This window comes from Ambystoma mexicanum, chromosome 4q, assembly GCF_040938575.1.
Source record: "Ambystoma mexicanum isolate Mex_15411 chromosome 4q, UKY_AmexF1_1, whole genome shotgun sequence".
Taxonomy (NCBI): Eukaryota; Metazoa; Chordata; class Amphibia; order Caudata; family Ambystomatidae; genus Ambystoma; species Ambystoma mexicanum.
Window position 1 is genome coordinate 1,293,789,343 of NC_090928.1, and position 14,874 is coordinate 1,293,804,216.

Here is a 14,874-nt window from a genome sequence, read left to right on the forward strand (position 1 = left end):
AAAAATATTGAATTATTTATTTATTTATATGTGTTTTTGGGGTCAGGTAAGTAAAAAAAAGGGTTAAAATAAAAAAAAATAGAAAAAAGAGGGGTTGGGGGGACCCCCATTTCGAAAAAAAAAACGTCATAAAAAAAAATTCGATAATTTTTTTTCGGCCTTTTTTTCGAGATTTTTTTTTTCGAGATTTTTTGAGAAGTTCGGTATTATCACTATAAACCCATTCCACCGCTTAGAGCAATCATCAGCTGTGCACTTCACAAATCCAAGGGAACTAATGCGGTCCGCAATGTTCTGCCAGTGGGCCCTAAGTTGAGCAGTCGTAATCTTGCACCCTGCAGTCACCACCATTTCGCGGCTATGTGCCAACACATAGGCCACAAGTGCATCTAGTTTGACGTCATTGAAACTAGGCTTCCTTGACGTGCTGGAGTGCGTAGCCGTGTCTGGGGTCCCAGCCTGTACTGCAAAAGCACCCTTCATCTTCTTGGAAGGTGGTGCGGACCTTGAGTGGCTTACGCCACTCTGGTTGGTAGGTGCAGAAGCGCAGGTGGACTGGGCACTGGAAGTTTCATAAGGCACAATGACCAAAGGTCTCACTGCAGGCATTGGCTGCAGGGTGATGTTGGCAGGACCAACCTCGGTGTGATGGACTTGGACCGACACTGTCCCGGCTGGGAGACTCGGAGCTGGGGTGGATTGAGCTGCAGCTGCCCCTGCAGCCTCCTCACCCTGGCTACTTGGGGCAGCAGATGACATTGCTGCCCCAGATCCACGTGGCCTGGTGACAGCAACTTTCACTGCCACACGTGGCTTAGACTTGGTGACACGGAAGTAAGCCTGGTAGTCATTCTGTGCCAGTTCAGTTGACAATATGGGCCGGTTTAACAAGGGCTGAGCTGGGATGGTGTCAGCTACATTTCCTCCAACCATTGGGGGGGGCCATAGGTGTCCCCGATTGGTCCTCCACACACTGGCCTCTTGGGCCACCCTGCACATCCTGGCCACGTCCCCTACGGCGCCCACCTCTTTGAGCTTGGCCACCTTTGTCTCCCTTACTGCTTGGTCGCCTCCCAACCATGGCACTGATGTTGTTGTGCGTATGGGAGTTGCAGTTAATTGTCCTGGGCAATTGGGGTGAAAGGGGTAGGGTACTCGATGGAATTCGTACCCTAGTGCTCTAGCAAAGCTGTCTGTGACCCCTGGGGGAAGATGCCGGGTCACGCAACGCAGAGGCACCCCAAAAACAATATTTAACATGCACACAACCCCTGGTAGACCACGTACCTGGAAAAATAAACCCGCACTACGCTGTGGCACCCAGAAACACAAAAATAAGCATACGCGTGATACACGCAGCCTACAATGACCTCTGAATGGGGTACGCGACACATGGGGGCAACCTCAGTTGGAAAATACATGCGCGACTCACCGTCTGCCTGGAAAAAGAACGTGAAAAAGACGCGTGTGTGCGCATTGGTAACACCCCCGCCAAAAGAAGAATTGAACGCTGTCTGAGTAAACAGGGAGTACGAACTGGAACCGTTGTGAAGTAATCGTGTGTGAACCAACAAGAATCACCCGCTCACTCTCCACAAAAAGCACGTATGAGGAAATGGCGTCATGCGCATGCCTTTTGAGCCAGCCCACATGTACGCGCTAAGGGCCTTTCCTCCAATTGCATGCAGACGAGTTGTTTTTCACGTGCTGATTCACTATGTACCCGCGTTGAGGGAAACGCCCGTGCGTGTTACGTCACAGACGCGCTTATGCGCTAAGGGCCTTTCCTCGAATTACACGCTGACGTGCAGTTTTTTCACGTGCCAAATCACTCCGTATCAAGCTGGCCACGCGACAACACACGGAAGACCACGCTCCTGCCCAAAAGGCCATTTTCCTGACCCCCAGAGCCCTGAGTACACTCCCACCTGCCATCTGCTGCTGCCTGCCTGCTGCCCACGTGCCCTGCTATTTGGTGCCTGAACGTCAGCCATCTGCAGGGGTCCAGTTGCTGTGTCCACCCCTGCTAGAACAGAAGACTCCCGACTGGGATACCATCGCTCCACAGCCCAGCCCCAGGACCCAGTTGCCCACCCACACCTGCCTCGGGGGTTTCCATGTCGGGGCAAACACCATCCGTGACCACTGGCGATCCCCAGCCAGAGAGGCAGAGGGCTACCAGCTTCACCGATAAGGAAGTTGGTACCCTAGTGGAGCAAGTTCTAGGGCATTATGATGCCCTCTTCACACTATCGCGTGACAACAAGGAAGGACGGGAGAGGATCTGGGAGGACGTAGTGGTTGCCATCAACGCGGAGGGGGTGGCAACCCGCGACATCAAACACGTCCGGAAGCGCTGGGAGGACTTCAGGTCCAGGACCCTCAACAAGGCCCTGCGCCTCTTGAAGGCAGAGGATGCAGAGGGGTGCCGGGTGAGCCTGACCAACATCCAGATGAGTGTCCTGGAACGCAAAAGCCCAGCGCTCCATGCCCAGATCCTTCAGAGGCAGACCCGTCTGGAGTTGAGCGGTAAATGGCCATGCATTGCTGTGTGAAACAGGGCATGTTGCAGTGTGCTGGTAGTCAGCTAATTGCCTGTATGTGTGACATAGGCCATGTATGGATGTGTATGTGTAGGGACATCATGGTGCTGCATGTGAGACCAGTCATGCGTGAACCACATGGATGGTCGATGTCTTCCAATGCAACATGGGTAGCAGCATGCGGAATGCACACATGAATGCATGCCTGTCTCTCTTCTTCGACATGGATGGGGTGTGAGAGATGGGTGCTGCTGTAATGGACATGTATGGTGTACATGTCTGTGTGTCTGAGTAGCGTTTGTGTGACTTTGAAACGCCATGGATGCATGACACATGTCCGTGACGATGTGTTGATTCACTTATGCAGTCTAGTCATCCTTGTATCCACTGTGTCTGTGGTATACGTGCCCTGACGCATGACCTTCCGGTGATGTGTGTGCATGGGATCAGTATGAGCCATGATGCATGTGAATTTGAAGACAACATTTATGTCAATAGAGGCCCTTATACATGGATGCTGATGTTGATTGCATGCGACGTGCCTGTTTCTGCATGTGTGTTGCCTGCATTGACCCATGTGTTGTGGAGGTACAGGATGGAAGATACGTTTGACAGTGCCACTCATGTTCTATTGCTTCCTGTCTAGGGGACTATTGTACAGTACCCTGATGCTTGTGTTGTATGTCTCCATCTACGCAGCGTCGAGTGAAGAAGAGGGCGGAGACGGCGCTGTGGAGCAAAGCGGCGGGGATGCCTCCACCGGGCAGCGACGCAAGGCCCAGCCACCCTCCCAGGAATTGCCATCATCCGGGAGTGAGGGGACTGGTGCCGCGTCTGCCACAACGGCTGCAGCGGAAGGGCCGGGTGAGCCCCCACAGGGGCTTGCGATGGTGGAAGACGTTGCAGAGACATCCAGGTTGGTGGTCTCCACAGAGGAGGAGGAGGCTGCTACTGAGCCGCACATGGGGCCTGGTGGGGTAGTACCACTGGTGCAAGTGGTCCTGTCCAGGGCCAGGGGCAGGAGGCAGCACAGGTCGCCGCGGAGGGGCCTGTGCATGTCACTGTCCCTGACCCTGTGACTGCACCACCATGCACCAGCAGGGATGCCCCGTCCCAGGCCAGTCCGCAGGTAGGGGGGAGGCCCACGTCATCTGGCACTCCACTACCTGCGGACGAGGAGACCCCTGACCGTATGGGTTCCGTCCTGATTGGTGTCGAGTTGCGCACGCGTGTCATTCGTGATGACGTGCGTGCTTCCTGGGGGGACCATGCATGCCATCACGAAGAGCTGCGTGGCAACGTGGCACAGTTGGGAGGGGCCCTGGTCGGAGGGTTCCTACATGTGTCGAGCACTCTGGCGGCCCTCTTCTCCTCTGTGGAGACTATGCGCCAGTCGTTCTCCCTGCCGTCTTCCGGCCCAGTTCCCACCAGGGCCCTCTGTGGACCTGGCCCGACCAACGCAGCTAGCTTGGTGGAGCTCCCATCCCTGCCACAGTCGGGAGTCGGAGGTCCAGCAGGGTTAGACACCCCACCAACTGGAGACCAGCAGATGGAGGATGTGCCGGCATCATCGGGCAGGGCACATGGACAGCAGCAGCAGGCTCAAGGTGGGAGCGATGATGGCTCGGGGCCATCAACATCAGAGGGGCAGGCATGGGCCGGAGGACAGGAGGATCCTGGAATGGGAGTGTCTTCCGTGTGGCAGCGGTTGGGTCAGCGGATAGATGCGGAGCGGCGGCGGGCGGAAGAGGCACGGCTCACCATGGTCAGGGCGGAGTTCTCCATGCGCCGGGCGTTGAGGCGGGCTGAGTGCCTCGAGGCAACTCGCAGGGAGTTGGAACAGGCCATGACTGCATCCCTGCGAGACCTCGGGGCCAGGGCAGAGGCCCGCCTCCGGGACATCGACATGGAGTTCAATGATGCCCTGGCCCAGGACATCACAGAGTGAGCCATAGGACTTGCCCGCCGCCTTTGTATATAGTTAGTTAGTGTTAGGTTTCCTTTCTGTTTTTATTTATTTTGGGACGCTTGGACAGTGCCCAAGTATATAGTTCTTCATTAGGTAGGTTTCATTTAAAAGATTGGGCACATGGACCCTGGATTTGTACTTTGTAAATAGTTCGACATTGGATTTGGCTTCTTATTACTTTTTTTCCATGGATCAATGGTTTTTTCTTGTTTTTGTACTTTGAATTTGTTTTGCCGGACTGACACTTTGGACACGTGCTTTTGGATTGATTTGGATTTTGCTTTCATGCTTTTTTGGTTTATATTTTGGACATGCAGATTTTCATTATTTATTTCAATTTTTTGTGTTTCATTTAATTCCCTTGCTTTTGTGTTCAATACAGTTTTATTTCCTACTTCAATGTCTGGTATTCTCTCTTTGGTTTCATGCATGTCATGATATGTGTGGTTTCTCAATCACATGGACCCATTGTGTGGGTGTGACGGAAATGTGTTGATGTGCATGCTTTCCATTTGGGATGTGTCATGTCATGGGGATTTCATTGTGGGCTGGATGTAATACCTGGTTGTGTGTTTGGACTGGGGTGGCGTGTGGTGTCATTTGGGTGCCCATAAGGCCCATGCTTGTGGATCGTCATGACATGTGGGGGGGATATGAGTCGGGGCCTACTGGCAGGTGCCCGTCACTGCTGGGTGGGTGGGGGGACATGAGTCGGGGCCTGCTGGCAGGTGCCTGTCACTGCTGGGTGGGGGTGCAGGGACATGTGTCGGTACTCACTTGTGCATGGTGACATGTGGGCTGGCTGGGGGGCATGGCCAGGGTGGATGGGCTGCCTGCGGGGCATGGGCAGGGGTGCAGGGTAGTCCCCTGTGTTGTGGGCTGCCTGCAGGGCCTGGGGAGGGGGGAGAGGGCACACCTGGGAGGACACACACTGCCAATTCACGTTGGGGCACACCAGGAATACACGTACCCCTCCTGTGACAGCGAAAACGTGTGTTAAACTCCCCATGCAGCCCACAAAATACACGTACCCCGGTCGCACAAGGCCTATCGCGTGTGATTCTCCACGCGCACCCCTCAGAATACAAGTACCCCGCTCACCAAAGCCTATCGCGTGTGATTCTCCACGCGCACCCCTCAGAATACACGTACCCCGCTCCCCAAGGCCTATCGCGTGTGATTCTCCACGCGCACCCCTCAGAATACACGTACCCCGCTCGCACAAGGCCTATCGCGTGTTATTCTCCATGCGCACCCCCGAAATACACTTACCCCGCTCACACAAGGCCTATCGCATGTGATTCTCCACGCACACCCCTCAGAATACACGTACCCCCTCTCCAAGGCCAATCGCGTATGATTCTTCACGCACACCCCTCAGAATACACGTACCCCCTCCCCAAGGCCAATCGCGTGTGATTCTCCACGCGCACCCCTCAGAATACATGTACCCCGCTCGCACAAGGCCTATCGCGTCTGATTCTCCACGCGCACCCCTCAGAATACACGTACCCCGCTCGCACAAGGCCTATCATGTGCGATTCTCCACGCGCACCCCTCAGAATGCACGTACCCCGCTCCCCGAGGCCTATCGCGTGTGATTCTCCTTGCGCACCCCCGAAATACACGTACCCCGCTCGCACAAGGCCTATGGTGTGTGATTCTCCACGCGCACCCCTCAGAATACACGTACCCCGCTCGCACAAGACCTATCGCGTGTGATTCTCCACGCGCACCCCCTTAAGAATACACGTACCCCGCTGCCCAACGCCTATCGCGTGTGAATCTACCTGCACACCCCCCAAATGCACTGTTCCAGCCCTGTGAACTGGTGCAGGGTTAGCGCGCCCCTTTGCGCTGCATTGGGGATTTCAATGCCTTATCCTTGTGCAAGGGGCGTTCTTGGGGGCGTAATTGGTACTGTGGGATGTTCTCTGCGCAAGCGCTCAAAATGGCTTGGATATTCCATGAATACGCGGTGCGCCAGAATGCTGTTTGGCGCACGCGGGCGCACGCTAGCTCTCTGCGCTGCTCGCGTGCGCTGCCTCTGCGCTGAAATCTATGAATGACCATGTATGTCTTTTATCAGTTGATTTCTCCATATAGACTGATTGACTGGTAGGGACACATGTCACAGTTCCTCCTGTTCTTTGGGTCTATGTGTACCTTTGCTCTTGCTTTTTCCTAATTTTTTTTTCATTTGAGTTCTCCATATAGAGCTACCGACTGGCAGGGACACATGTCACGGTTCCTCCTGTTCTTTGCATGTATGTGTACCTTTGCTCCTGCCTTTTCTTACTTTCTTTTCATTTGAGTTCTCCATATAGAGCTACCGACTGGCAGGGACACATGCCACAGTTCCTCCTGTTCTTTGCTTCTCTGCATACCTTTGCTCTTGCTTTTTCCTACTATGTCTTTTATCAGTTGAGTTCTCCATATAGAGCGATTGATTGGGAGGGACACATGTTACAGTTCCTCTTGTTCTTTGCTTCTGTGTGTACCTTTGCTCTTGCTTTTTCCTCCCATCTGTCTTTTTTAATTTGAGTGGTAATTTTTCCTGAAGAGCTCTCGCCAATGGGGAGAAACATAGATATCCAGGAAATCTATGAAGGTGTTGCAGTGGTATTTGGGAGAGGTCATCCATATCTTCTCAGGAAAAAAGAAACAAGATACCTCAATCCTGGCAGTTTGCGACATCACAAATACTTTAACGCAGAGTATATCAGCTGCAGAGACTGAGCACTGAAAGGTGAACATGCCTATTTAAAGGCTGTTTTAGTAGAGCACTTGCAAACCCAATGGGGATCAAAGAATGTATTAGTGCAACATTTCTTGAAGCATAATTTTGTTGGTTCTCATCAGATGAAAATGTGAATTTTGATTGGAAATGAAGCTTGTCCTCCTTTTCCTCAGCCCATGCCTTTTGTTACGTCAGGTTATGCTGTTCCGTATAATTCCGCTTCCTTGACGATATCCATGCACCGGATTCTCATGTGCCTGTTTGGAGGCATCGGTTGATGCAGAGGCATGCCGTAATTCACAGCAAGTTGGCATGAATTTCTCGTTTGTACCCAGATTTAGTAAGCCTGCTCTGAGCCCCATTGCCTGTATGGGACACATGATGCATGTTTTTTACACAGTGCACAATAAAGACTTGAAAGCTGCGCAGGCCCGTTCTGCTGAATTGGTCGTGCAGATCAAATGTTGTCTTGGTGAGGGGAAGAAAGAGTTTGAAGTGGTGAGTATCTGGAAAATTATTTTCTCTTCCAAACCTTTCTGGTAATAGGTTCCAGGTGGTTCTAGATGTAAAACTGTCTGGTGACCTTGTGTCAGAGGAGCCTAAATGTATTGCCAGCGCCTGTGACTGTCTAATTTATTTATGTTTGTCATTCAGTTTGTAACCTTATCATGGTGTACATGGGAATTTGGTTTGGGATTGGGTTTCATGTTCTGATGAGGTGTTGGGAAGTGAGATCAACTCTCCAGGTGGAGGAAGGAAAGATTGTTGGATCAGTTGTGCTTCCTCAGTGAACATGCTCTGTTTCTCTAGATCTGCCAGACTCATTCCTTTACTGATTCTAAAGGATATATTATTCTTTTGTGTAAAGACCCTTGAGGCACCAGGGTTGTTAGAATCTGGTGTCTCTGGCATGCATGTCGTTCAGACTGGGCCCTGGGAAATCAATATTCCTGTGGCTAGGGTGTCCATAACCAGGGCTTTGTGTTTTGCCTCTGCCTCAATAGATACTGGGGGGTTTGTTTGGGAAAATATAAGGCGATCCCTTTTTTTCAATCCAATGGTGTCTCATAGTATTCTGCTGACTTTCAGTGTCCTGCAGCTACAAAGATGCAACCCTTCTATAAACTGAAGTACAAGTTCAGTGCGCATGACTTCAGAGTTTCATCCTGGGTGAAACGGGGTGCAGAAAGCCGATGTTGGAAAATCCAGCACTGAAGAAAATGAAATCGCTAATGTGTCAAATGATCCATTCAGTAGCCTAGCTTTTTCCCTCTTGTAGTTCTTTGTTTCCAGCCTGGCAATGCCTTGGCTTCCAGTGGTGGATTGGCCTCCGGAGATGGTAGGTTTCACAGCTGGGTGGCGTGGCGTTTATTTTTTTGTGACTGCTGTATAGCTGATGTCGGCTGTCCTAAACATGATGCATGTTTGAAGGGGTAACCAGTGTTTGAAGATAGGGGTGATGTGGTCAAATTTCTCAGTCCTATAATGTGCGCTGGATGGCTTTCTGGGGGGCTTAAGATGACATTGAGATTCTTGTGAGTCAGAGGCTAACACTGTCCAGGTGGAAGATGATAACGTTCGCCAAATATTTATAAACCAAGAGTTTACAAAATGCAAACACTCCCAACTGCAATATGCATGGCCTCTCCTGAATGCTGGGCTGGGTCTCAGGTTCCAGCATCTGATTCCAAAGTTCAAATGTCGTACAAAGAAAGATCTCCAGATGGCCTTGGTGTCCCTTCTTCCCTAGAACAACTAACATTCTAACTGTTTGTGCTGGGTCCTCAGACCCCCCCTGTGTCTTTCAATTGATGTTGCTCCTTCTGTACTGTATCTTAGTTTCTGCCATAAGCAGTCCTTTTCTTACCATGTTTTTGTTGTACAATTAGGCCATTATCATTATATCCCTCCGCCGCCAAAAGCATCTTTCTGGTCCTCTTTCATTCTTTCTCTCTGTGTCTCCTTGTGAGCCTGTCACAGGCTTAGCCTTCCTTCGTGTCTTTTATACCCAGACTCCATCAACAGGGTACCTTCTGTCCTAAGGAGCCTCTGCATCAGTGGTTGGTGGCTCCGGGCCACTGGGCAAGTGTTTTTAAAGTCATTGGTGGATTGCCAATTCCACCAAAGCTGGTCTGAGGCTACAACAAAAATTGACTCTAATGTGCTTGCTCAGGGAGGTGGAGGATTGGATCCTGATGGGACATAAACCAAAGTAAAGATGCTTTAGTCCTAATGTCTTGGCCCTGCTCCACCTGGGGCACTAAAGACTCCATCTCCCACCCCCTAATCCCCCATCTGGTTCTTGGCCTACTGGGCTTGGCCAATCTCAAGGTTTCTCTGGCCTCATCCAGATTATACTTTGTTTGCTACGCCGCTTCCTTTTCTTTCTGCAGATGTTCTGTTGCCTTACTCGTCGTACGCTCTCCCTCCTCCAAAGCCTTTTAGTCCCTGTATATGTCCTCTTTCTTCTGATGTTGGCCCTCCTTTCTCCTGTTCTTGTCACTCTTAGTTCTCTCCCTGATCATACCTTCTTTGTCTTCCTAGTCCCCTTTCTCACTATCCTCCTTACAATCTCCTTTCACCTCATTGTTAGTGTTCTCACTGTTCTTTTACCACCCCTCCCTACCACCCCCCATGGCCATTGCCCTCCTTGCTTCTCTCGCTGCTCTGCCTTACACTTTCCAAATAAACCCCATACTCCCATACTGGCTTCGGCATTTATCACTTAGATATACCTTGGCTATGGCCAATTGGTCTCGGGGAGCCAGTAAGCGTGAAACACTGGTGGGAAATCATGAACAGAACTCTGGAATTAGTCTTTGCCTGTGTACTTGAGTATCTGATAAGAGGATCTGATCAGCCTGCAGCTCTATGCGGAGAAGACATAAATACCTGGTCCACCACATTGGAATCAGGCGTCCCAATCATGGTGGCCACGTGATACCGAAATGTATCCCCTGCTGCCCCAAGTGTCTCTCTGACCGTACCCATCTGTTTGTTCAAGGCCAGCCTCTCTTTCAGGTTTGCATTATGCTATGGTTTACAATCTATTTGGTCTCTCATACCCCACCTTCTGGCCTCAAGCTTGTGATTCCATCCCATACCCCCTCTTTCCATTGGGTTCTCCCTTAATTTTCTGCCCCTCTTATCACATCTGTTTAGGTCTTTGGCTGATAGGCATAGCAATCGGCCATACTGGAACCTGCTCCTATACCTTCAAAATCTCTCGGCAAAATACATTTTTTTTTCAGGACTCCTTATCCCCCATTCCTGGATCTAGGCGATTGTTGTACCAGCTTTTTTGTGGGATTCTGGGTAAACTGTCAAGCTTTTCTGCCACTGGGCAAAAGCCTGATCCAGCCATGTGGGAGAATCCTGGAAGCTGGTGCCTAAAACAAGTGGTCCTGGGAGACCTGACCTTACCGCTGACCCCACAAAGAGCTATTGTTCCTTCACCCCAAGAGCTTACTGGCTCTTGGGGAACACTTTCTAGTCCCATGTACCCATGCAATCTGGTCCTGTTTTACATATACCAGGTCCACTCTAACGGTGGTCTGTTTGCTCCGAGACTCTAGTAATACGTGTAGAGTACACCTTTTAAAGGTTACAGGAATTAGTTATTCCACATTCCCTCTCCCTTGTGCTAACATGTGTTACCTTGGATCTCGTTCATCCTCCCCCCTCTGGGGTTGGATTGGGCCACTCCTCCTGCAGTGCTCCTGGCTCGGAGTTTAAGCACATATTGTTCATGTGCATTGGCTTTTCTTGGTGACCTTCAGGACAGAACCGAGGCATAGCAGTGTGGCTCACCCATTTGCCACAACCAAAGATTCTGGGTCCTAGTCTTTTCTCTACCCCTACAGGTGAGATTGCCTTCTCCTTGGTTCTACTACCCATTTCATATGTGTCTCTGGATGGATCCCACCAGGGCCCCCTGGCACTAGTGGTAGGGATTTCTCTTTGGGATTGGTTGACATATTTCCCCTACTAGACCACCCCCAACTCTAACTGCATATGCTGGGGTCTATCCACAACCAGCTTGAATTCTTCTTCTACAGATGGTTGGTAGATAGTCTTGCAGTCATCTAGAGAAAGGGGAGTAGCAAGTCTAAGAAACTGTCCTAGTTTCAAGATTGTTTTTACTTGCTAGATGGTCTAGCCATCTAGACAGTTTAGTCTCTGCAAAGACAGCTATGTAGGAGTTTTGGAGGGCTTTAACCAGAACGCTTGTAGCTTCTGCTGGTAATATTCATGTTCCTGTTCATTCGGTTTTGGTACCTCCCTCTTCCATTTTCTGTACATTAGAGAAATAAATTGACCCACTAGGTCCTGAACCTTAAAGTCCAATTCGGCTGGGCCTTGGTGTTGTGCCTGCATACTCAGGACCCATCAGGCTTGTGTGACAAATCCCAGGGTATTGTCACATCTTCCACACATTTTTCATGGGGAAGGCCCCTTTCCATGATGCCAGGGAGGTGAGGCCACTACCCGATCGCCCCCCTCAGGTGGTTCTCAGTGGATGTATCTCAGGGTAGGGGAAATCCTTTGTGATTGGTGAAAAAGGCCTTGAAAGAATGCAGTATTCATCCCCACCTTCCTTAACCGCCACTCCAGTGCCTCTGGTCCCCCACACCACTATTTGTTATGGTTTAGCAGATGGAGTTCTTAATAAGACTTGGATCAGGAAGAGGGAGACTCACCCAAGCCTGATACAAAATATCACTGTGACGAGGAAGATGAAGCAAGGAGGTGAAAGTCCACCGCAGAACCAACACACGCGGTGCAGCTGGCCAAAGGACAGCCGGATGGTAAAAAGGGAAGAAGGGCTCAATTCCATATTGTGGAGCAGCCAGCCCTGGAGGAGAAGGGAAGGAGACGCTGGTCCTATACCGAAGAACCGGAAGACTACAGAGTGGGACGCGGACAGCCACAGGCACCCGAGAGGTCTTAGCGAGTCAGAGACACGGGAAGCCAGACCAGCGAAAGCTGACCATGAACCAAGAAGCAGGCAGCCAAAGGTGAGATAGAGAGACGATGGAGCTGTGGAGACGCGAGAAGGACGACGCTGAGCGCGGCAGGAATGGAGAAGCTTCGTTCAACCTCCAGAAGAGACCAGCGACCGCCCAGGGACTTCCCAAAGGAATGGAAAGGGCTGGACTGGAAAGGGGGGCATTGAGGGACCAAATAATATCCCGAAGAGCAAAAGGGGGTTAGAAACAGAATATACAATACAATACAATACTAGCTGTGTGAAACAGATGAACACAACCGGAGGCGTATAAGAGAATAAAAGGTGAAGGTCTACCAGGTTAGTGAACCGGACCTGACAAGAGACTGGAAAGGATCCTTTTTGTGCTACGGACTAGTGAAGAGGAATTCCCCAGGGAATTTTGAGGAACATTTTGTTGGCAAGTGGAACCAGGAACCCAGGAAGAGTTCTCCTCAGAAGAGTTGGGAACTGGGTTATCTTTAAGTTTGGTCTGACCTTGTGAACAGTGAACATTCTATATACCTTCTTTTGCATAAAAACTGTGCTTTAGAGTCAGCATCCAGAACGGGAGAGTCAAGACCTCCTTCTGGAATTAAGATGAAACCCCCTTTTTCTTTAAGTTATAATGAAAGTGTATGGGACGCAAATAGGTTTAGACACAGGACGGTGGACATTTTTGTTTGACGGACATCATGACCCAGTCCATAGAATTCTTTTGTTGAGGCAGGGCAACCCCTCATAGTGGATAGGGATAGTTAGGTCTTTCCCCAACCCCTTTTCCATTATTTTGGTATAAATAAAAGTCTTTAGCCCAAACAAATATGCCACCTGTGTCTTGCCTCGCTCTTTCTACACCCTTAAAATTGCCTACTATTCCCTTGGTAATGAAGGCCCGATTCCTGGTATTCATTTTGTATCTCCTCAGGGATATGGTTGGGCTGCCTTCCTGAGATTTCAGACTGCCCTGTCCTCTAGGGATTATCGCTCACGTGAAGTGTGATATTGTCGATATTAAGCCCATGTATAAAGTGGACTGATTGTCCCCAGCAATGGTGATTCCTGAGGACTCCCTGTGATGGAGTTTGATGCTACTCATGGGAATTGAAATGTTGGTGGTCCTTCTCTGGTTCAGATCTTTCCCTTGAAGGTTCTTTTGCTCATGGAAGTCCCATGATAGCACTTTTAACACAATATGTCATGGCACAGAGAATGAACAGAGGACTCACAAGGCAAACAGATTGATCGTAAAACAGGTTTATTGTATTGTACAAATGTAAGGAAAGGTAGGAGCAAAATGTGACAATCAAAGTAGAATTCACGTCCATGGTAGGGGCCAGTGATATGACGTGTGTGAGAGAGGCACAAGGCCAGTCTCTGCAAGGGCTGCTAGCCTATGCATGCAAGGATGCAATCTATGAAGCAACAGAGAACTGCATAGCTGGATGCACACTGGGGGTTACAAATGGAGTGGGGGAGCAGAGACGTTACAATAGGGGAAGCAGTGGTGAGTGGGGGGGGCTACGGAACAGAAGAAGTAGGGTTGAGTGGAGCGATCCGCGATTGGCGAGTTGGTCTTTGAAGAGTAGTGTCATCAGTTTTCCCCCTAATGTGTACGATGGAGAGGCCTAGTCTGAACTCTGTTGTCTGCATCCATTTTCTTGATAAGGGAAGATACCTCCTGCAGCTGCATACATCCTCTAATCTGGACTCTTCCTTATTTCTGGGCATTATCTGTAGTTATTGTATCTTTTTGTGTATAATTATTGTAGGAGAATGGTTGAGCGAATTCTATTTTGATTTAGAACCAATGTTTTTCCCTCCACCAGAAACCTTCATAGAGAAACACAGACTGGCACTCCTGGATAAAATAATAGTGGTTGAAGAAATAATGGCTGTTCTGCAGCAGAGAAGAATCCTCAGTGAGTATGAGGTGGAAGATATCCTCAAGGAGAGCACCAGGTACACAAAGGTCTCTGCCCTCCTCAGGATGGTGCTGAAGAAAGGAGCCAAGGCCCAACAGGTGTTCCTGGATGCTCTCCGCCAGAAAAACCGCAGCTTATTCAAAGACTTGGAGCAATCCGACTAGGACGCATTTAGAACCATCACACCATGTAATAAAGTGTAATTGAAGATATACATCTATCTATGCAGCTGCTTACCAACACTCACATACATAAATACACAATATCTCTAAAGCAATTTCACCTTATCAGACTTCATTTTAATCATACACATACTTTTATTCAACAATTTCTCTGATACTTTGAAAATGTAAGTTCTTTACTGAACGCAGTAAATTGATCACATACAAATGTTTGAATTTGTCTGTCGCCATGTGTATGCGGCAGGTTCAAGGTCCAGGGGTGGCAGCCCTAGACAGGAGGGGTTTTGTTATTTTGGATTGTCTAGGAATGCTTGCAATGTTAGAGTCCTTCTGATAAAGTGTTGGTGTGCGTGTTCCAGATATGTATCTTCGTTCATTGAGGAAGGGAGATATGTTATGTCTTCAGCTCTGTGTTGTGAATGATGTCCCCGTGAGAATGTCCCTGTGTCTATGGAACTTTGGCCTGTGAATGAGAGTTTTAGCTTAGGCAGTTGGTGCCAGCTAGCCTGGGTGGTGGGAGCCAGTGTG

General features: G+C 49.8%; 1 protein-coding gene across 4 annotated transcripts in view; it reads left to right on the forward strand.

The window, feature by feature from the left end:
* Positions 1-14,376, forward strand: part of LOC138468387 (NACHT, LRR and PYD domains-containing protein 3-like) — a 1,409,260-nt gene extending 1,394,884 nt beyond the window's left edge. For all 4 annotated transcript variants that reach the window (XM_069608925.1, XM_069608926.1, XM_069608924.1 and 1 more), the window contains one exon: positions 14,069-14,376. In XM_069608925.1, the coding sequence (XP_069465026.1) occupies positions 14,069-14,328 (260 nt within the window). In that variant the 3' untranslated portion in view covers positions 14,329-14,376. The remainder of the gene's footprint in view (positions 1-14,068) is intronic.
* The last annotated feature ends 498 nt before the right edge of the window (positions 14,377-14,874 follow it).